At 53.8% G+C, this 21,732-nt stretch overlaps 9 protein-coding genes across 9 annotated transcripts; 3 read left to right on the top strand and 6 right to left on the bottom strand.

The window, feature by feature from the left end:
• Window positions 1–383: 383 nt before the first annotated feature.
• NECHADRAFT_18699 (uncharacterized protein) lies at window positions 384–1,181 on the top strand (the record flags this gene model as incomplete). Its single annotated transcript, XM_003049750.2, has 1 exon — window positions 384–1,181. A coding segment is annotated over one exon (798 nt), but the record flags the coding sequence as incomplete, so codon positions are not given.
• Window positions 1,182–1,503: 322 nt separating this feature from the next.
• NECHADRAFT_89658 (uncharacterized protein) lies at window positions 1,504–4,823 on the bottom strand (the record flags this gene model as incomplete). The annotated part of the gene is made up of 2 exons (XM_003049539.1): window positions 1,504–1,684; window positions 1,732–4,823. 2 exons carry the CDS (start codon window positions 4,821–4,823, stop codon window positions 1,504–1,506), a joined length of 3,273 nt encoding a protein of 1,090 aa, XP_003049585.1.
• A 635-nt stretch (window positions 4,824–5,458) lies between these two features.
• On the top strand, window positions 5,459–5,829 carry NECHADRAFT_89657 (uncharacterized protein; the record flags this gene model as incomplete). Its single annotated transcript, XM_003049749.1, has 2 exons — window positions 5,459–5,770; window positions 5,803–5,829. 2 exons carry the CDS (start codon window positions 5,459–5,461, stop codon window positions 5,827–5,829), a joined length of 339 nt encoding a protein of 112 aa, XP_003049795.1.
• Window positions 5,830–6,050: 221 nt separating this feature from the next.
• NECHADRAFT_89656 (uncharacterized protein) lies at window positions 6,051–7,736 on the bottom strand (the record flags this gene model as incomplete). Its single annotated transcript, XM_003049538.1, has 2 exons — window positions 6,051–7,545; window positions 7,690–7,736. 2 exons carry the CDS (start codon window positions 7,734–7,736, stop codon window positions 6,051–6,053), a joined length of 1,542 nt encoding a protein of 513 aa, XP_003049584.1.
• A 539-nt stretch (window positions 7,737–8,275) lies between these two features.
• On the top strand, window positions 8,276–9,077 carry NECHADRAFT_102941 (mitochondrial 37S ribosomal protein RSM25; the record flags this gene model as incomplete). Its single annotated transcript, XM_003049748.1, has 3 exons — window positions 8,276–8,655; window positions 8,708–9,026; window positions 9,057–9,077. 3 exons carry the CDS (start codon window positions 8,276–8,278, stop codon window positions 9,075–9,077), a joined length of 720 nt encoding a protein of 239 aa, XP_003049794.1.
• Window positions 9,078–9,287: 210 nt separating this feature from the next.
• NECHADRAFT_29802 (uncharacterized protein) lies at window positions 9,288–9,905 on the bottom strand (the record flags this gene model as incomplete). The annotated part of the gene is made up of 1 exon (XM_003049537.1): window positions 9,288–9,905. A coding segment is annotated over one exon (618 nt), but the record flags the coding sequence as incomplete, so codon positions are not given.
• Window positions 9,906–10,792: 887 nt separating this feature from the next.
• Window positions 10,793–12,041, bottom strand: NECHADRAFT_30434 (uncharacterized protein; the record flags this gene model as incomplete). The annotated part of the gene is made up of 7 exons (XM_003049536.1): window positions 10,793–10,972; window positions 11,027–11,206; window positions 11,253–11,372; window positions 11,421–11,470; window positions 11,500–11,531; window positions 11,577–11,860; window positions 11,916–12,041. 7 exons carry the CDS (start codon window positions 12,039–12,041, stop codon window positions 10,793–10,795), a joined length of 972 nt encoding a protein of 323 aa, XP_003049582.1.
• A 289-nt stretch (window positions 12,042–12,330) lies between these two features.
• NECHADRAFT_74117 (uncharacterized protein) lies at window positions 12,331–13,906 on the bottom strand (the record flags this gene model as incomplete). The annotated part of the gene is made up of 3 exons (XM_003049535.1): window positions 12,331–13,227; window positions 13,277–13,653; window positions 13,711–13,906. 3 exons carry the CDS (start codon window positions 13,904–13,906, stop codon window positions 12,331–12,333), a joined length of 1,470 nt encoding a protein of 489 aa, XP_003049581.1.
• Window positions 13,907–14,842: 936 nt separating this feature from the next.
• NECHADRAFT_29709 (uncharacterized protein) lies at window positions 14,843–19,378 on the bottom strand (the record flags this gene model as incomplete). Its single annotated transcript, XM_003049534.1, has 2 exons — window positions 14,843–16,802; window positions 16,896–19,378. 2 exons carry the CDS (start codon window positions 19,376–19,378, stop codon window positions 14,843–14,845), a joined length of 4,443 nt encoding a protein of 1,480 aa, XP_003049580.1.
• Window positions 19,379–21,732: the final 2,354 nt, after the last annotated feature.

Here is a 21,732-nt window from a genome sequence, read left to right as displayed (position 1 = left end):
CAAGAGTAAGAAAAAAATAACTGGATGGAATTTTTGATGTTTATTCCAGGTTGACATGGAAGCCCACTTTCTGGGGTTTCTGCCGGGCGGTCGACACATTTTAGAGGCTTTCAAGCCCCTGCCGCGGGGCGTGCAGCACTGTGACCCCTGCAAGCCCCCTGTAAATTTACGGGAGGTCACGTCACACCAAACGGGGATCTGGACGACCTCAGCCTTCAACATCCATTGAAGCAAGCCATCTTTGACACTGTCGCTACAACAAAAGACGTCCACATCGTCAACCAACAGAAAGACCCTTTCTTCCTTGCATGCGCCATAGATAAAACAACAATGCCGCCATCATGACCACTCCACCCTCATCTTCAAGACCTCCTCTCCCTCCACCCCTCCACCTAACCATCCGCTTCTCAACCTCCCAGCCAGACCTCGAGCTTGACGTCCCCTCGCCAAACGCAACAACCGTCCTCGCCCTCAAGCACCTCCTCCGAACTCGTCTCTCCTCCCGCAGCCGACTGCGCCTCATCCATCAGGGCCGTCTCCTCCCCGACTCGTCAGCCCTCAGCTCCGTACTCAAGGCGCCGCCGCCTCCACCGCCGAGAGAGGACGATCCGAAGGGCAAGGGAAAGGCAGTTGAGGGCGTGTCGCGCGTCTATGTTAACTGCTCTATTGGTGATGAGTTGACGAGTGAGGAACTAAAGCAAGAGGAGGAGGAGGCTGCCAAGCCACCCAAGGATGCGACGCCTGAGGGATCCAAGCCTACAGCTTCGACAAGACCGAGGCCGAGGGGATTCGACCGGCTACTTCAGTCTGGGTTCACACAATCCGAAATCTCGACGTTGAGAACTCAGTTCACGTCGATACACACTTCGCGCTTCACCCCAGATGCCATGCCATCGCCTGACACCTTGCGCAACATGGAGGACGCGTGGATTGACAATAACGCTGGTGGGATCCCGTCCGAGTCCAACCCGCTGGAGGACGAGTACACGGGCATGGCTTCGGTACTAGAAATACTGTTCCGAGCCATGATGGTTGGCTTCTTCTTCCCACTCGGAAGTCTGACATGGTTGATGCGCGAAGAAGGGATCTGGAGTAAGAGATGGCAGATCTTTGTCGGCTTCGGCGTCGTATTCAGTCTCTGCATCGGATTCATCATGGGAATCTCAGGGGACCGGCCTTAGTAGAGTCTTCCCCTAGATGATCAAGGACAGCAGCATCATTTCATTTCTGGCGTCGGGCGTTTTTTACATGGAGCGTACTACATACAATAGTCTACTACAACTACAGATGGCGAACAAGACGGGCTAGCATAGATTCCATTCCCAACATTTCGGTCGGGACAACTCGAACCGCCCGGACAACCGACAAGACAACAACTATCTTTTTTTGACCGACGCGCCCAAACTCCCCCAAATCCCTGCGATGGTATAGCAAAATTATGGCCCCAGCACATGCCAAAAAACCCCTTTTGAACTGCTCGTGAAACAGAAACAACCAAAGGCCTTACAGGTACAGACTCTGGGCGGCCACAATGTCTCTGCGGATCTTTGCCAGACTGTCTTCAAACTTCTTGGTCAGGTCCTCGTTGCCCATAACCTTGGCGGCCTGAGCCATCTGTCGAAGGAGCTCTTCCAGACGGCGGAAGAGGCGAATGAGTGAGCCTTCGTACACGTTTGTCATTTTGCTGCATATCGTTAGTGGTGGTCTCATTCACTGTGTCATCACACGTACCAAATCTCAACAAACGGACGTCCTTGGGCCCACGTGTAGACCGTCTCCATCAGCTGCCACTTGAGCTTCTGCACATATTCCTCCTCGTTGACGTCGAGCTTGCACTCCTGGCTGACCTTGGCAATGATTCTCGCCTTTGCCTGGACCTCGCGGAAGGGCTTTTGTAGTTCCTCCTTGAGAGCAGGAGCCTCCACCTTTTCGTCAAAGATAAAGATACTCATGACGGCGGCGCACATCTCGGGTGTCTGCTCGTTGAAGAATCTGTCGAAGAGCAATTCCGAAAGGAGAAGCTCGTGGCCCTCAGTGGATGAGACCTCACACGCGACACGGGCCTTGAGCTGGACGACCTCGGCGTCGTTGATGAAACCGAGACGGCGGAGGACACGCTTGCGCGACTTGAGTTCATCCATCTGAGCGATGCTGTAAGCCTTGGCGATAGCCTTCTTGGTCTCCTTGACCTTGTCGGTCAGCTTGACCTTGGTGTGGTATTGCTCCCATAGTGAGGGCAGAAGAGGAGAGAGGTGCAGAGGGTTGGCAAGAAGCCTCGACTCCAAGACCTCAATCTTTCTCAGCAGCTTCTTGAAGGACTCGTCTGTGATCTCCATGTTCTCAATAGGATCCAGGATGGGCAGACCATCAGGGAATCGACGCTTCACCTCCATCAGAGACTTGGTGAGCGTCTCCCTGTCACCATCCGTCTTCAACCCATCCTTAGGGAGGAAAAGTCGGATCTGGCTGATGGCCTTGATGCAGGTGAGGAGACAAGGCACAATGGCAAACTTGATATCGTCGTCGTCGGAGAACGGCTTCAAGCCAGGGGGCATCTCTCCAGCTGGCTGCCCGGGAGCAATTTCGGCGCTCTTCCTTGAGATGGGCAGGAGAACATCAATGACGTAGGACTCCTGGGGGATGTGTTCGGGCTCGCCAAGCTTGGGTCCTCGGCGGGGAGTCTGGTTGACAATGACTCCCCATCCAAAGTCGGTGCCGTTGCCAGCAACAGTCTCCTGGTCATCCTTGGGGTTGTAGATCTGCACAAGACGGCCGGGCTGCAAGTAAGAAATGCTGTAGTTGGGGTGCTGAATAACTGTCCGCATGTCCTTGGTGTAGGTGCTCAGCTGTTGACGAATCTGGTAGTAATCCTTGACTGTCGCCTCATCAGGAATGCTCATTGTATCGCGCTCCTGCTGTAGCGACATCAAGTCCTTCTCCAGAGACGGGACGCTAGCCGCGTTTTGGAACTGATGGAAACATCGCTCCAGCATAAACTCTGGTGAGATGGCCTCGATTCGCAGCAGGTTCAGAATCATGTTGTAACCAAGGTAGAAGGCCGAGTTAAGGCGATCCTGGTGACCAGTAACAATCTCCTTGGCAGTGTCGGGCTCAAGCTTGTCGTCAATCATCATGATAACGATACCTCGGGCATCGAGACCACGACGACCAGCACGACCAGCCATCTGGATATACTCGGAGGAAGTGAGAGGGCGTCTCTTGACACCATCCCACTTGGTAACCTGGGTGAAGACGACAGTCTTGGCAGGCATGTTCAAGCCGATAGAGAAGGTCTCAGTCGCGAAAAGAACCTTGATAAGAGACTCCTGGAACAAAATCTCAATGGTCTCCTTGAGAATAGGCAGCAGACCTGAATGATGAACACCAATACCTCGCTCCAACAGAGGTAGCAGATTGACAATCTGAGGCAACTCCCGATCCTGCTCTGACAAGCTCTCAATGGCGCTGTGAAAGACCTTTTTAACCATAGCCTTTTCGGAATCGTCGTTGAAGCTGAGGGATGAAATGTTCATGGCCATGTTCTCGCACTCTCGCTTGCTGAAGTTGAAGACGATGACGGGGTTGAACTTCTTCTTGATGGTCATCCGGATGATCTTGGCAATGTCCGAGCCGCTGTCCGCACCACCCTTGTTGGTCTTCTTGTTCTTGCCCTTTCCTTTCTGTCGTGCCGTAGGATCGTTAGGATCAGCTCCCTTCTTCTCCTCCACCTCTTGCATAACCAGGTTGAAATTCTGCTCGTTAAAGTTGCTCTTCTCGTCGACGATGAGTCTGGCGCCACTACCGCCAGCGGGGAAGAAGTAGTTCTGAAGAGGAGTCGGTCGGAAATCAGTGTAAACAACGTGACAGGCCTGGTGATGAATCTTGGCAATCCACTCGGCGAACTGGAAAGCGTTGGGAATGGTGGCCGAGAGGAACACGTATCGGACCTTGTCGGGAAGCATAATGATGGTCTCCTCCCAAACGACGCCTCTCGTCTTGTCGCGCATGTAGTGAATCTCATCAAACACAACCCACGCAACTTCTCGCATAATCTCGGAACCTCGATACAACATGGACCGCAAAATCTCTGTCGTCATGACCAGACAACTGGCCGTGGGGTTGATGGTCACGTCACCAGTCATCAAGCCCACATCTCCAAAGATGGCCTCGAAATCTCGATATTTCTGGTTGCTCAGGGCCTTGATGGGACTCGTGTAGATGACTCTCTGGTTGCGCTTCAGACACTGCGCGATGGCGTACTCGGCGACGACTGTCTTTCCGGCAGAGGTGTGCGCAGACACGAGCACACTCTCCTCCCGTTCAATCGAAGCCACGGAAAGACTCTGGAAAGGATCGAGCTTAAAGTTCCACGTTCGCGCCGGCTCGTCGGGCGCCTTGTGCTCGGACAAGGGAACATACTCGTAATCCAGGTCCGGGGGCAGCGCCACTTGATGCTGAATGTTATGCGACAGGACCAGCGACGAATCTTGAGGCACAAAGGTAGATGCGCCAGCAACCTCTCTCGACTCTGCCGTCTGGAAAGTATCCGTCATGACAGGACCCGCGCCGTCCTCCTTCTTCCTCCTCTTTTTATCCTGCTGGCTGGGGGTGTCCGAAGTGTCGTCGTCGTCGGAATTCTCATCCTTGGAGGTCTCGGTCTTGTCGTCCATGTCAACATCCTCAGCCGCCTTGGCCGCGCTGCCGTTCATGGCCTCATCGGCCTTTCTCTTCTTGGTCTTGTCGCGCTTGCGGGGGACGCTCTCGTCTTCGCTCGCACTCGGGGCCTCCACCTTGCCCTCGAAAACATCAAACATGTCATCCATGTTTGGCGATGGTGTGCACCCGCGATCGGGGGCGATCGCTAGCTTTTTTGGAGAAAGGGATCGAGATCGGAGTAGCTAGCAGCAGCAGTTGCAATTCCCAACGCGCTGAAGAAGGTCAAGGTTCGAGAACAAAGAAACGAGGTCTCAAACAAGACCAAAAATAGTCACCTCGAAGGAAAAAAGAGCGTGACCTTGTCGTCCCGTACAACAACACAAAGGAATCGATCGGAGGTTCCCAATTCGTGGGACCTGGGCCATGCGATTAAAAAAAGTTGGTTGACCAGGAAGTGGGCTTGGCGGCAGAAAAAAAGCGCCCCTGGCGAAACAAGCTGCGGGCGGTGAACCATCGAGATCCACCGGTTGCTGCCGACGTCACGTACGACTCGGGATGTCAGCATTACCATTTGTATGCGTCATGTGACCTTTCAGGTGACCGTGCTAAGCGTTTTCCCTTCAACCTCAGACCACCATCTTGACCTCGGCGCTACCCATCACGACGTTTGACACATACCCAAGCTCCCATCCCCAATCGCCACTCCACAACGTCAAGGTGCGTTCCCGTCTACGATTCTGAAGCCATTGAGCCGCTCGACTCTTGTCTCCCGCCGCGCACGAACCGAATTGACCTCGCCCAGATGCTCTCCCGCGCCGCCGTCCGTACCACGACCTCTCTGGTCACCAAGCGAGGCTTCCAGACCACCCGCGCCCGCCTCTCCTCGCCGTACCACTACCCCGAGGGCGCCTACAGCAACATCCCCTTCAACCCCCGCAGCAAGTGGTTCGGCGTTGGCTTCTGGGGCTTCATGGCCACCGGCTTCTTCGCTCCCTTCGGTATTTCCGGTGCGTGGTTTCTCTCCCGTGCTCTCCCGGCCGGACGCATCGATGCTAACTCGCCGTGCAGTCTGGCAGACCTACAAGCCTACCTAAGTCCGTGGTTAGCGGATTGGGTATGCTGCTCGTCCATTGACAGATCAGGGAGCCTGTGGATGGATCGTTGTGTACATAACCGAATAGACAACAGTCACTCTCGATCCTTGTACTCGAAATATTTCATTTGTCCAAGCAACAATTTTGTGCCTCTGTGATTTGCAATGTGATTTATGCTCATGATCAGCTCAATTCGTGCTCATGTCTCAAACGAGAATCGTCTAAGTACAGAGCTATCCTGCTCTGGAGTATGCTCTAATATGGCGTAATATACAAGTTGGTACAGAATATACTGTTACATCATAACCGCGTTCCATCTTTTTTGTATCTCCGGTACGACGGGCCATCCCATTGACCCGTCGCCGACTTCATATCGCTGCCGTTGAGAACGTTGTCGAACAGGGACTGAATGAACGGGATCCGGTCTGGTGCAATGTCCCAGCGCTTAGCCAGTTCATCGTAAACCCGGACGACGGCTTCGTTGGAGGAGCACTTCTTGACTGCTCGCAGAGCCCAGATGACCAGCCACCGGTCAATGCGAAACCCTCGTACTCCCTCGTCCTTGGCCTGGTACATGGCCTTCAAGACTCCCTCGAGGCGCTGCTCACTCCACTCTGAGCTTGAATACCCTCCGTGAGAGTAGAAGCCCTTGAGCAGAGCCAGGAAGATGGTCGGGTGGATCGTGATCCGAAGAAACTTCATCTCATCCAGGTACTGAGCAACCTTTGCCAGATCCCCAATCCGGGTGGAGTAGTGTTCCACAAAGAGCTTGTAGGTATGAAGGTTCGGACTAAGCTCGATCTGCTTCTGCAAAGACTTGCCGAGCTCGGGGTGCTTCCGTCCAACTCTGCTGAACATCATCAACACCTTGGTTATGACCCGAGGCATTCCGTAGTTCCTATCAGGGAGATCCGGGGACATTGAATGGACATCCCTCATACTCCGATACGTCTCTTCAGCCGCCACCTCCTCGCCACACCTCAGAAGCCCCGATATGACACAATTGAGCACAACAGTGTCAATCATCTCACCCGCCTCGACCATGTCCCTGTAGGCAGCCCGGATCCCTGCCGAGTCCATCTGCAGGCCAAAGTAGTGTATCATACTAACATGGTGATACCGGTTGTACGGAATCTCCCGGTTTTCCATCTCCCTGTAAATCATCTCGGCCAGGGTATAATTGCCAACCTTGGAGGCGACATCAAACAAAATGTTGAACGTCACTTCGTTCCCCTTAATACCGGCATTGCGCTCCATTTCCCTCCATATCCGCAGTGCAGTCTCCAACTCGGTGGACGTTGCGCGGCCCGCATACTTCGTAGCAAACGCCATGGCGAGGTTCCAATGAGTCCGGCGCAGCGTCAAGCCAACGCTTCTCACATCGCCAAGCAGTGCAAAGTACCGGAGCATCGACTCGGAATCGCGCTTCGGTGGCATCCCCATGACCCTGAGAAACTTGTCTCGCCATTGCCATGTGAGGTGAAGCATTCGAGGTTCGGGGAGTTGGAGATAGATTTCGTATATCGGCTCAAGAGAGGTGTAGTAGGGGCGACGCAGTTTTTGCGAAATGGCAGAACAAAGCTTGGCAACTATTCGTTTCGTCTCATCATTGCCCTTGCAAGTCTCTTCCTTGGTCGGATGCTCAAAGTCCCGCCGCTTATCCGACACCTCCAGCTTTTGCCCATCAGGTTGGGCATACCGTCGACGGTACGGATCTTGGTATAATTGTAGGTGCTCCTCGACCGTGCTCGAGTCTTCTTGTCGGACAAAAGACATAAGGTGCTCTGGATCTTGTCTATGCGTCGAATTGGCGCTATGGCCCGAATGTCGCGCAGCCTCGGCGGCAGTTCCGTAGTTCTTTGCCGCATGTCGGGGTCGGTGGATTGGGAGGGTCCGTCGAAGCTCGGTTGCTGGTGTAAAAGTCTTGAGCAGCCATAACGAGCTCCTCGCGCAGAAGAAATCGGCAGCCAGCCTCTTCCTGTGCATCCCCCCGCCGCCATCTCTCACGGCACAGAAGCTCCTCCTCGCTGTCGGGGCGACAAGCCTGGCCGACGGTCGGTTCGAGAGCACCGCACAGACGGAGCCGTCTACTCGACTGGAGATTTTCATGAGCTCCTCCTCATGATGGTGCGACCTCGGTGTGTAGCCGCCGCACTCGAGGCAGAGGAAGCCAGACGAATTGGAAGCAGAGAAGGGGTGAGAGAATGGAGGTCGGCAGTCCAATCTCTCTCGTGGTGGGATGAGAGGCTTGTGCTTGTTTCTCAAGTTAGCGGGACCTTTTTCCGGGATGATTTTTTGCTAACAGATCGGGGGCGGATTCGCGCCAAGCTTACCGGCATCCCGCATTATCGGCGTTAAGATTGGCCGATCTCCAAAATTTCCACCACCACACCACCACGCTGAGCATAGAGCCGCGACATCGCAATCCACTCCCGTTGTAGAGCGCCAATTGACCCTGTAAGTTGAAGATTATGCATTTAATGGCCTGGTGTCTCATAGGCTAATCCATATCTCAGAAATTGGCCATGGGAGGCAGACAGATCCGCCCCGCGAGGGTCTTCCAGACCGTCACCGAGGAGCTCAACCATAACCTCCTCGGCCAAAAGTCCATCGCTACGCCGCCATGGTATAACATCATGCAGACGATCCCTCCCTCAGAGACCCTCGTCCGACCAATCCCTACCCGACACCGAGCACCCAACCCCAGAGCTACCAAGCCCAAGAACATCTTCCGCCCGCAACGGATAAAGTACCTCGAGGATGGGCTACGAACCACATTCTACAAAGACCACCCCTGGGAGCTTGCAAGGCCTCGTATCATCATGGAGTTGGATGGAAAGGACTATCAGCATTGCGATTGGAGCAAGGGCTTGAAGCAGCCCAGCATCCCCTTGTCAGGAGAGTGGTAAGTCGAGGGACTATATACAACTCATGTATACCAACTAACCCCACCATAGTGTTGTTCAACGCCAGATGTGGCTCATGGAGAACGAAAACATGACCGAGCGTAAGGCTTACGACGTCACCCGCCGCGAGTTCTACCGTCTTCGCCAGGCGGAGGAGATCGAGAAGCGCGTGGCCGTCGAGGAGGCCAGACACGTGGGAGCCTACTTTGGCAAGACTCGCATCGACGTCTCGCACGGCCTCGAGGACCGCGAGTTTGAGAACTGGAAGCTCTGGGCCGGCAAGGAGACGGAGCGCACCGAGGCCCGCCGCAACTCGGAGATTGAGAGCTTCGGCCTCGAGGAGGAGGAGGGCGCCGCCGGCGGGGAGGAGGTCGCTGTTGATGCAGATGCCACCGCCGAGACGGACAAGGTCGCGATTTAAGGTCGCTGATGCAGAGAAGGCGGATGATACCCGTCATGTACACAAACCATGTAAAAATTACCGTCTATGTACGAGAATCAAGATTCACGCATGTTCCATGAACCCCTAGGTGCGAACCATTTCCATTTTAAACCTCTTCATCTCAGACCTCCCATCACAAAATCTCCCTGGGCGCAATTCAGAATCCCCCTGAATGCAATCCCATTCATCTCAGATATCAGGGCGCCGGGCGTTAAACACCATCTCCCCAGCATTCTCAATCCCGTACTTGGCAGCAACCTCGGCGTGCTGCACAACCAGGACATCAGCGATGCCGGTGTAGTAGAAGAGCTTCCCGGTGAGGCTCAGGGTCGAGATGCGGGCCCACGACTCGATGTAGACAAACTTCATCGAGTCCTCGGGAACGACGTAAAACATCTTGAGAAGATGAACAGCCAGTCCGACAAAGAAGCCGGTGGCGGGGCCGTTGGAGAAGATGCAGGTTGGGTAACGAAGGTTGGCGCCGACGTCGTTCTTGGGGGGCGTGAGGAGGGCGGGGATGATTTCCAGCATGCTACGCAGAGCGGAGAAGGGAGTTGACCAAAGAGGCTGGTGAACACGACGAGCGCGGGCGACGAATCGAGTGTCATAGGTTCCAGCTTCCTTGCCCTCCCGGATGCACAAAAGGTCGAGGTCAGTCTCGTACTCGGCGACTTGGTGAATGGAGTTGAGATCCCCAGCGGTAATCAGATAGCGACGGTGAAAGTTGGCAAAGTTGCAGAATCCGTCATCCATCATCATGAGCATTTCCTTGGTGTGTCCACCAGAGCCGAGAACAAAGAGGTGATAGTCGACATCACGACGAGCACGTCCAACCTGCTTACCAGCAGCAGCGGCACGACGACGGAGGGTGAGCTGAACAGTGCGAGCCTTGAATTCACTTGAGTCAGGGAACGCTTTGGTTCAGAAAAAGGTCAGGGAGAGGCTCACCGTGAGGAAGACGATGAGCCCGACGAAGAAGAGCAGATGGAGCAGGAACAGGACATTCTCGGCTGGGAAGCAGATCAAGAGGCCGATACTGACGCCGAGGAGTGCGGCGACGATAGAAGCCAGGAGCTTCAGGGACTCTGTGGACATCATCTTGGCGAGATGCTGCAGTCGTTGGCTGGTGACGAGTGGTTGACTTATATGCGACTATTGTTGGAGGACAAGTGGTCAGTACAAGGATCAAGGTTGAAGAAGAAAAAGGACAAGTCAACCAAGAAAAAGGTAGGGAGATATACCTCATGGATTTCTCTACATGAATATCCTCAAAAAGGGAATCAAGAATAGGATTCCATTGTTTCCAAAGCAATGACACGATGTCTCTCAACTCGGCAAAAAAGCATGTGCTCAGAGGGAACAAAGTGAGGTTGAGAGTGGATTCATGTGGCTCAAGCACGGGCCAAAATGGGAAATGTAAGCCAAGTTCAGGGATATTTGACTGGCTGAATGAGCCTACCCTGAATTGTTCAATTAGAGAGACCTTGAAGAGCAAAGAAATTGATTCTCAATCAGGTATTCAGACTATTTACTGTACATGGAAAACCCCCGAAAGGAAAATGCTAGTGTGTGAATCACCAGCATTGCTCCTTGCTGATTTGATGCCTCCAACAATGCCAAGTTGTACTCATCAATGAATAACCATCGTTGAAGCAGAACTTCTCATGCTCGTGCACATTTGACCAACACCCGACTCAAAAGAATCGTCGTCTCTTCTTGGGCACAGTACTCTCTTCTTCCTGGATATCCTCCCCAAGAGCACGTCTCGCCGCCTCTAGGGTCGAATCTTCAAAAACCTCTCTCATGCCTTGACCAGTGGCAGCTGAACACTCAAGGTATCGATGGGCACCAATGCGCCTCGCTTGCCAGTTTGCCTATTTCAGTCAGCCATCTCAACCCAATCTACGATCTAAGAGAGAAATACTAACCTCGGAGGAACAGACACAACATGTCGGATAAGCCATTAGCCCCGAAGGCGAAAGCGCAGAACCAGTTCGGTGGTCCTCGAGGAAGCACTGATCACGCAGATCCTTCTTCAAACCAACAAGATACAGCAACGGCTGAAAAGTCTCGGTCTTTGCAAATGCATCGTGAGATGCGTGGTACCACTGCATTCATCAGCCTTACGCAACCCAACAACTTGTGGGCACTCACCCATTGCATGATAGTGTACATGGACACCTTGTCCGAGATGTTGAAACAGAGAAACACAGCGTCCCAAGAAATATACGTCAACCTCTCGACCGTGTTTAGGTCTGGTACGCCCGAGGTATCCTACAGCTCAATGCGTACAGGGTGGTCGTTGTAGGTGCGCTCATTGACATAGGTTTCATACAAAGGCCGAGAAAAGGCGTCAGACTGTGGCATGTTAGCTTATGATACATATCAAGTGCCCTGTAACTTGCATCAGGAAAATAGCCATAGCGAGCACGGCTACAAATGTCAGCGAAGCAACACATAAATAACGAATCTCCTCACAATAGCAAAGATGTCTGTCCTGCAGACTTGCTACCCACAAACAAAAAGTTTAGGTGGATAGGTTGCCGCGGGATACTCTCCACCTCCGAGTCTCTACGCTTGCGCTTGCCGTTGAAAATCCCCAAAAGTCTCTTGCGCTTAGTCTCAACGGGACGGCTTACAAGACCCGAGGATGGGCGGCTAGACTCTGAGGTGGAAGGGCGCCCAAAGAGAGGCGTGGCGGCGCGGAAGAAGCTGAGGCGGGTTGATGGACGACGCGCAGGAGGAGATGCCTCACGGAAGGTCTAATGGATATTCGTGAGCAACAAGGTAAAACAGATGGCTGATATAAAAACTCACAAGACGGGTTGAAGGACGCTCCTCAAAACCATCGCCCTCAAACGGATCTCGTCGCTCCAGACGACTGGGCACACGCTGTCGCCACGAGTCGATGCGCTCGCTAGGCTTTATCGGGGTCAAAGGCATTTTGTGGCAAGAGACAAAGATGCTTATGAGGCGATACAAGTTCGAAGCAAGGTGAGGAGAATGAATGAGGATGCGGTGAGGTGAAGAATGAAGAGTGTTGTTGTGAAGAAAAGAGCAGGCAGTGGTGATGCATGCTAGGTAAATATGGGTTGACAGTTGACGGCTGTCAACAGCTGGCAACCTGTGCCCGCCACCTCTCACCATATCTAACCAATAACAATAAACACCATCATGGAGGCATCATATATAATCTCTAGGCTGCTTATTTCGAAACCTATATCTAATAGCTTTAACTGACAAAGTCGGCCAGGTTCGCGACATCCGCCCTCCTCAACCTCCCCCCATCAACACCCAAAATCTCCCTCGGAAACCACTCATCCAACTTTCCCCCAGGTCTTCCAATACCCTCCTCCAGATTTTCCTCCTCCATGCCAAGAACCATAATCGCCAGAGCTGTTCCGCTTAGCCAAGCCCAAACCATGCCCTCGCCATTGAAGCCAGCGGCAACCCATTCTCCCGAGTTCTTGTCCTTTGAAGGACGAACTCGGCCGACTAGGGGCATCAGATCTCCTGTAAAGCCCAAAATACCCGTCCAAGCCTTGACAAGTTTGCTTTTTCCGCCCCATTGAGGCTCAAATATAGCTGGCATAACACCCCGGATGTGCGTCAGCGGGAGGGCATGCACCTGGCTATCATCCCAAACTCCAACTTGATCCAATCCCTGCTGACGGCTCCTAAAGAACCCCCCTCCAATCATCAAATCCCCCGGTGTGCCATCTGAATTATCCGGTCTCTGCGTCACATAGTCAAAACCCGGGTTGTAGACAATAGACCACGACCGTCCTCCGTGCGACGATGGGAATGATGCTCCTGGGCGCTGAGCAGACATGTGTGCCAAGGCGCCGGTGAGACTCCCGCGAAGCGATTGAACGAGATGAGGAGCGTATGCGTTGGTTGCATGGATCACATGTCGTGTCTTGAGTGTTCCGTGAGGTGTCTTGACCGTGTAAGCGTACGGTGACGATCCTAATTCTTGCGAGACACTCTCGACGGGTGTGTTGGTGTGAATGCTCAGAGTGGAAAATCGATCGAGCAGATCATTCCACACACCAGTAACAAGACGATATGGCCAGAGAGCGCCAGCTGAGTAGGATATACCCCCTACAATAAGCTCGTTGACGCCAAACTGTACTGATCAGCAACTCGTCTTACAGTAATGAATCAGTCCAGCTCACCTCTTTTCTAACCTCATCCGCCTCCAAGACAAAGGCCTTTTCCTCTGGCATCCAAACCTTCATCTCCTCAACCTCTCGTTGCGCCTTTTCGAAATCATCCTTCTCAGTAAACAGATCCACCGTCTGCACTTCTCTCACCTCACCCTGCGGCACCCTCTCTCCAACCTGTTTCAAGATCTCCAGATGACTCCTCTGAAATCTCGCCAGCTTGGTCGCCTTCTCTGGTCCCATCTTGGCGCGGAACATTGCAAGAACCTCGTACGGCGTGGACTTGATGTGTCCGCCATTCCTACCCGTGGCACCACTACACAGCTCCCTAGCGTCGCATACAACAACCCTCAGCTCTCCAGACAACTCCAGAAGTGACTTGGCCACCGCTGCACTCGTGATGCCGCTCCCAATAATTACGACATCTGCTTCCGCAGGCAACTCACTTTGAATGCCGCGTAGCTTAGGAAACGGCGGGTCGTCAAGCCAGTATGAGCGGGTTGGTGCGGGGACGGGTAGGCTAGGTGGGGATGAAGCCCGAACAAGGAGGGATGAGAATTGAGTATGTAGAGCTGAGAAGGTTTTCAGAACCGATGATACGGTTGAGACAGTTGACTGGATCGAGGAGATGATGGCGCCCATGGCTGAGGAGAGTGCGGCTAAGGTTAAGATATGGTTAGACAAGACAGTTGAGCGAGATGTTGAGGGTGAGACACTGAGACACTATCTCGATCGGCAAGCATGGGCTCAGTAACCGAGTGGTTTACACTCCTCTTATCAAGATAATCACGATAATGCATGTACTACATCGAGCACACCTACGAGACGGGCGAATTTGAGAATGACCAATATCACATCAAAACACCACAAATCAACGGCAAATCATCTTGGCGATTCAATGGTAAAAGACATGAATGCTGGATCAGCGACCCTTCTAGTTGGCATTTTCTCTAACGCTCTAAGAATCCCTTCCCCAATTTCCCCAGTCCAGTCCTTCCAGTCCATGATCTGCCGTTAAAACTAAAGAAGAGCACAAACCACAGTGAAACAAACAAGACCGTCATCATTCTGGTTTCCCAATGCCCACCCCCCATAAACACCACTGATTTCAAAAGAGTAAAAAAAGAAACACACCTTCCTCGTGATAGACCTTTGCCTATACCCATCCGTTGCTCGTTGTCCTCCAGCCCAGGTGAAGAAAAAAAAAGTCAAAAGAACAGAAATTGGGCTTTTGAAACTCCAGCTCCCTCCCCCCTCCTTGTCGCATTACGCCATAACCGATGCAGGGTATGTTTTTCAGAAAAAAGTGAACCTGTCATGAGACGAACATCCTGTTCCTTTTGCCCTTTTTGGCATCCTCTCTGTCCCATGATTCCAGGGGCAGGCCCTTGTGAACGCCGATTCGACAGTCCATAATAGACGAATGAAAAAGAAATAAAAAAGGGTCATAGAAGAAGAGAAAAGGCTACAATAAAACAATCCTTGCGGCAAAGCTGCCCAAGGACAAAGGTGTGGGTATCAGACTCCCCATGTCAACTTACACCGCCGCTGCCAGCTCATGAACAATTATCGAATTGATCAGATGCTGACCATTCCGTCATCGTCATAATCGCACTCCCTCGGATAGTCCACGGAACCCGAGAATCGGCCATTGGGGTCCAGGCCCAATTCCTGCCTCACATCCCTTTGGATCTGGAGGAAATACCTCCTCAGGTTCCGCAGACCCTTGAGGAATCCACCATCAGGCTCGTCGGGATGTTGCGGCGGGCAAGGCTTGTCCGTGATATCGTCGAATGGCGTGAGACTGTTGGCAAAGTCGGCGATTTTGAAATCAATCTCTCTCTTGTTCTTCTTCTTCCTCCGCGTCGTCTCTTCCGTGTCTGTTGCAAAGTCGGTAGTGGATTCGTACATCGTTTCGTAGTCGGGATCCTCCGACGTATCGCCATCATAAAACATGAGCAGACTTGCTGCATAGAATCGGTAGCCATGCAACTTGCTGACAATCTGCTCCAGTTGCCCAAGCTTCTTCAGAACCACCGGAATGTGCCGAAGGATACTGTGCAGGTCGAGGCCGTTGTAGAGGAACTTCTGAAGAGCACCTTGGAACTCCTCACCGACTTTTAGCTTGCGCCCGTAGTATTTGTCCTGAAAGTCGTACGTCTGCGACCTGGCATTCCACACTTGCAGACCGCAAATACGCACACCCAGTTCCGCAGACGTCGTGGTCCGGCACTTTTCCGTCTGGGACTTTTGCTTCTTTGGTGTAGCCTCCACGCCGTATTGGCGGGTACCCATCTTGAGATCCATCATGCAGGGTCTCTTCATGCCTGATGTCAAGTCTTCTAGGAGCAAAAAGTATTCGACCCGATCCTTCTGAGTCTTGGCCTCCTTGGGGTTGACAGGTCGAGGAATCTTCTTGTACTCGGCTGCAGGCTCAGGCGCAAGATCAGGTATGCTCTCCTGCGCTGGTGTGGCAAGAGTCGAACTGACAGCAGAGTCATCCTCGGGTTGCTGGTCAACCATGTCTGGCGCATGCTCCTTGTTCCCATTAGTTGGCGGAGTGTCATGTCCATTAGCCATGGAGCAGTTCTTCGAATGTCGCTTTGTCTTTTCCTCGTTGTCTCCCTTGTATCCAGCGTCGTCGGCTTCCTCAAAGTACTTCAAGTCTCCTCTAGATTCTCTCACGTCTTCGGGTTTCCGACGGAGTCCACCAGCAGAGTATCTGCGCTTCTTCTTGGCGGAAAGTGGGTTGTCCTTGAGGGTCTCGGGCTCTGGAGCACTTGTCCCAGTCACGTCCTTCATCTCGCCTGGTGCCTGCTCAGGCTCAGACTGCACATACTCGTCCATATCAGGGACAGCCCGCTCAGGGCCGAGATCGCTGTGTGAGTATTGATGGTGCGCAAGCTTTCTCTGAGAGTGAGCATGATTCGTCGGGTTGTCGTCTCCATTGACATTGACAAAAGGCGAGTCGGGCTTGATCAGGGCAGGGTCCGAGTTTGTAGATCGGAGCAGGCGCTGAAGAGTCGGACGCGGGATCGATCGTTGATGGGGTCGGCGGTGCCGATGAACCTTGACGGGCTCCTTCAGGAACGCATCGTTGAATACCTCGTTCCGCAGCCGCTTGTTGATCATAGTAGCGCCCCAACTGTTAGGCCGCTCATCGAGTGGTGGACGGACCGCGGTCCTTGAGATTGGCACTGTGGGGTCTGATACCGTCGAAGTTGAGATGCTCTGCCGTCGGAACTCCTTTGGCAAGGGCATCGGTTGAAGCAGGTTTCGGGGTAGTATGTGCTTGTTGTCGTCGAATGTCACCGTGGGGATAGGGACGTTGGAGTTGGCCAGAGATTGGCTGATGATACGACCCGACGGTGGTCCAGCCTTGATGTGGTCCTTGTGTCCATTCTGCTCATTCTCCTGGCGGTTTGCCTCAAGCTGCTCCTGGGCCTTCTTACGCTCAGCCGCTGCAACCTCATCCTTCTTTGAGGTGCTCTTCCGGCGAGTTTGCTTGCGGAAAGTCACATTCAAGACGCCAATGTAGCTGCACAATAGTTAGCCTCCGGTTTCAAAGCAATTCGCGTCAACGGAACAATCCACCATTCAATCAGGAAATGCCAAGTGCGGTGGAACATACCGAGGAAGGAAAGGTAACAGGTCACGGTGGTATCTCTCAATAGTCTCGTAAAACTCATTTTCCCTATTGTTGAGTTGCTTACAGACGGCTCTTCGAGAGAACCGCCAGAGAGTGGTGTGACCACCGACTTGATGTTTATATGGAATGAGCTCAATGGCCTCAAGGGGCTCTTGAGGGTCGTGTTGGTGGTCATGGATATGGTCCTCATAATGGCTCACGGGTTGGGGCGTTTTAAGAGGAGCGTCGTTCGTCACTGTAGTGTCTTCTTCAATGACAGCGGCGTCCTCAAACTTGTCAGGCACGAGGTCGCCGCGCTTCACAGCAAGGCGCTCGCGAGAAGGGAGGCGAGCGAGGCCATAAGGAGGCTCATCCTTCTCCTGAATGATTTCAGGCTCAGGCTCATCCGCTTTGACGAGCCACGGATGTTGTTTACTCTGAGAGAGAGACCGCACCCGGATACTACGGGCCGCGGTGCGGTCCTGGGGCTCACCTATGCAAGGTTCTTGCAGCTCTTGGTGGGGTAAGAAGACGGCAGATGAGATCTTCTCTTCCCCGGATTCATCGGCATCTCCCTCATCGTGAGATCCGACCTCGGTATTGACGCTGTCGCCTGATTTCCGTCTCGCCTCCACTCTTTCGGCTTCTCCGTCGGCATCAATGGCCGGGGTCGGCCCCACAAGCTCAGCTGTCTCCACCGACTTGCCCTCTTCGTGCCCGTTCACGGGTCGAGACGCAGACTGTTGCACTTGCAACGGAGTCTTGTCTCCCGAAGTGAGCGAACCATTAACGGGCAGCGAAAAATAATCCTCATCAGGAGACGTGCTGAGAATGGGTTGCTCGTCGAGGACGTATTCGGAGTAGGGGGTCTTTGGTGTAAGTAGAGGAACCCCTCCGTCATCATGTCGCAAGCGAATGGCAGTTGATTCCTTGGAGGGAGTGGTGTGCGACTTTGTGTTCGAGCTCAATTCGTGATCTTCTTCCAGTGTTGGTGCCAATTTTTCTCTTGGGGTGTGCCTCGGGTCCTTGCGACGAGACTTGTCCTCTGGTGGGAGGCCTTCCTTGAAGAACCGCAAACTGTAGCTCGACTTGCGACTTCGTGCATTGGGCTCCACGCCAGCCATCGCCTCGGCAATGGACTTTTCGACAAGGCCATCCTCCTCCTGGCCTTCAACTGAGCCAATGGACCAAATCTTTTCCGTCTTCTCAGGCCCCATTGCCATCCAATGAGGGGGGGCCTTGACCCATGGTGCTGGTCTCTGATCGGTGTTCCTAGCATCCTCGTGTCGCGGGGTCGCAGGTGGTGTTTTGGTCCCTGGGCTATCATCTTCGAATAGAGAGGGCGAATCATTGAAAGAGGTCGTGTATGTCGTCGTTCGGGGTTGGTAGTAATCAATGGTGCTTCTGTCTAGATCCAGAGAAGTCGAGGCTCTGCCCCGGGGGACATCCCTCGCCTCACGGGAATCGGTAATGACATCGCGAAGGGTGGCGAGGGCCGAGTGGCTAAAGGACGAAGGAACGCTCGCGGCCTCTCGGGCGGCGAGTGAGGTCATGGTTGTAACGGCGGAGGCTGCCATGTTGGAAGACTCGGATGTGGCTCTCGTTAATGGCCTAGGAACGGCGCATTTCGTGGAGACATTTTGGTGAAAGGGATCGATAAAGATGGCAGCGCTGTCTCGGTCGGGTCGCGATGTCGAGTTCGCAGGTTCTGTAAGAGGGTTGTCGAGTATATGAGAGGTAGTCGAGTGTGGTGTAGGAGCAGTAGGAGTCGAGGTGCTCGCGGGTGAGGTTGCAGTCTTATGGTCCGACTTAGACGATCGAACGGTTGTCGACAGGGTTGTAGTAGGCGAATAGCTGGGGGAGGTGACAGTCGTGGGAGAGATGGTGGCTGTAGTTGTAGCAGAAGTAGACTGGGGTGATAGCCTGGAGCTCTTGGGGTTGGTGATTCCACGGGCAGAAGCCAAGGCCTGGGTCAGCAAGGAAGGACCAGACTGCCTCGGCAGGGGCCCGGGGCCACGGGCCTTCTTATTACTGGAAGCATCGGGGGCATGGCCGTTGACGGGGGCGACGGGGCCTTGGACGGCGTCCCTGGCATTGGCATCACCACGGGGCACGTAATCAGGAACAGAATCAGGCACGTTGTCGGGCACCTTGTCTGCGGAGGAGGGTGGCGGCATGAAGGGAGAGGGAGAGATGGCAGCAGAAGGAGAGGGAGTGGGAGTAGTGCTGGAGGATGTGGGAGCAGCAGTAGCAGCAGCGATCAGCCGGGGGGGTTGAGCACGGCGGCCGAGACGGGCAGCATCATCATCATCATGGTCATGATCAAGGCCAGCAGCAGTGCCAGAAGCGACATGAGCATCAGGCGCAGCGCCCGCGGCAGCACCTGGAACAGCATCTAGCAGGGCCTCGGGCGAACGACAGGGCTCAGGCTCGCTCACCGGTACGGCGCGTGCGGCATTTTCGGACGTGGGATGCGGACTGGACATGAGGAGGACATCTGGCGAAACACGCTCGTATGGTTGGCGAAGGGGGAAAAAGAGGGAAGAGTTGTGTTGTGTTGTGAGTTTGAAGATGGGAGAGCGAGGGAGAGGGACGAGGATGTGGGCGTGGAGGAATGATTCGTAGATACGGAGCCCGGGGGCGGTAAGTGGTATCTGAGACCCGGTAGAAATAGCGAGGGGATGGCCCGGGCGCCAGTCGTCAGGCCCTTGTAATGGATGGGAAGCACTGAATGGAAGGCCCCGCGCCTGGCCCTGGGGGGAGGGTGCCCCGAGAGAAACTGAACCCAAGGCCCGCCCCAGGCGAGGTACCCTTTTGTCTGACAAGTACCTGACCCTCTGGGCTGTCCCAGAACTCAGCCCGGCAGATGCGCCGAGATTTGGCTGTGACTGGGGGAACACAAAGTCGACGACATCCGTCCATGTCTGGCGGGGTGACGTCCATTTCCATGCCAGCCCATCCAGACCGTCTCGAACAAAGCTTCCATTCCCGAGCCAGTCCTGGGCCATTTCGCGGGGTTCCGGTCTCCTAGTGGCCGCCTGTCCGGACCTCGACGGCCACACCGCGTTCAAACCTCCCAGGTTTGCCTGTCAAGCAAACACCAGCGCCCCCCGGTAAAGCTGAGATCCAATGCCACAGGCAGTCCGTGCTTTTCCCATCCATGGAGGCAGCCCGGTAACTCTGTTGCAGAGCAGGATTCCAGGCCGCTGGATAGCGGTCACGCCTGTGGGGTCCGGCTACTGTACTGTCGTCTCCAAGCCTGCACCGGGGCGGCGGCCGAGGCGTCTGTTAATGCAGCCCAGAGTTGCAGGGAGCCTGGCTCTCCACCACGTGTAGAGACTGAAAGCGCTCCGTTATCTCTGTGACGGTTGGCCGTTTAGAAGCAGGGCGGGTGTCATGGACAGCCGGCATTGAGGAGGGGAGTGTTGGTTGAATGACAACGTCGCGGGAGAACCAAAAGGGTGTGTGGATGGCCTCTATCAAGCAGCACCACCTCGTCCATCTCATCAAAAATGGAGTGCTACCCCAACGTCAGGGACCTAATCAGAGATGCAAATTACTTGCATGTTGAGCAGCGATTTGTCGTCTCTTTGTACCTTTGCCAGCGTGATTCACATGGGAGTTTGGAGCTGGATTGCGCCCGTGACTGGTCGTCCTATCGCATCTCATCCCATTCGCCGTCCAACTCTTCCCATAATCGACAACACGCGCATACATCAGTCCATGACCGCAGTTTGCCAATATTTGCCAATATCCTGCCAATGCCAATCAGGCAATGCTAATTGCTTCTCCAATCTGCACCGCCTACCGTCCAAGAGTCCCGCTGTAATAGGACACTCCGCTGCCATACCGTAGGTCGGTCTCCATGAAGCGTCAGATCCCCCATGCATGACCTTATCATCCAGTCCCAGGTGGCAGCCATTGGACGCCCTCACAACGCCTCTGGTCCCCTGTCTCGAATCTTCCGGGACCCGCCTTGGCTCCCAGTCCGCGGCTGCAGGCGTGAACAAGAGGCTGGAGCGTTGTGGAGGCTGCTGGGCTGCCCTGTCCGAGGGTGAAGGAATAAGACGAGACTCACCTCGCGATCTTGCTGAGAGAAACAGACTCAGCAACTTTGACCAATGTTTGGTTACCGATACCCGTAGTTATTTCCGAGTTCCTAATCAAAGACACAGTTCAGACAGGCCGCGGGAAATCGAGATAGAGTTCCATTGAGTGGCTCATGGAATGGAACTGACTGAGGAGGCCAAGGCTGACGTATTTTGTCACCTCTTGGCGGACCCGGACCCCGTCTTCGGCTTCGCCAGGATCATCTCTGGGTCATTCTTTGGTCATTTTTCTGGATTTTTCCCTTGGGCCCCAAGGCAAGGTCACGCTGCCCAACAGCAGGGAACGGCCCCGTCCCTATTACCCAAGCCTGGGGCTCTGGATTTGTTCACCGGACACGGCGGACAAGGGAATACGGTGGCGATTTACGAGATTGATCTGATGAATTGGTTGTCATGATTGGCCAGATTATTTTTTTAGTCGTCTTCCTTTTTCTGAGCTGCTGACTTGGTAGAGGGGCTTACGAGAGGTCATGACCCCGGGATAATAGCTTGTTTTCATGACGGCGCAAAAGCTTCAACAAGGGCCACGGGGAACAAGCGACGACGGGTGGCGCAGAGTTTCAGACCCCTTCCATCCATTGCCGGCTCCCTCGATGCATTTCTCCCCACCCGGGTCAAGGAAAAAACGAGACACCAATACAACAAACAGATTTACTTACCCTTCTCTAAATATAATCAATAAAATTAAGAAAAATAGATAAAAGATCTCTAAAGTATTATAATTATTTTAA

This window comes from Fusarium vanettenii (genome assembly GCF_000151355.1).
Source record: "Fusarium vanettenii 77-13-4 chromosome 1 genomic scaffold NECHAsca_8_chr1_1_0, whole genome shotgun sequence".
Lineage (NCBI taxonomy): Eukaryota > Fungi > Ascomycota > Sordariomycetes > Hypocreales > Nectriaceae > Fusarium > Fusarium vanettenii.
This window is presented reverse-complemented; position numbering and strand designations above follow the sequence as displayed.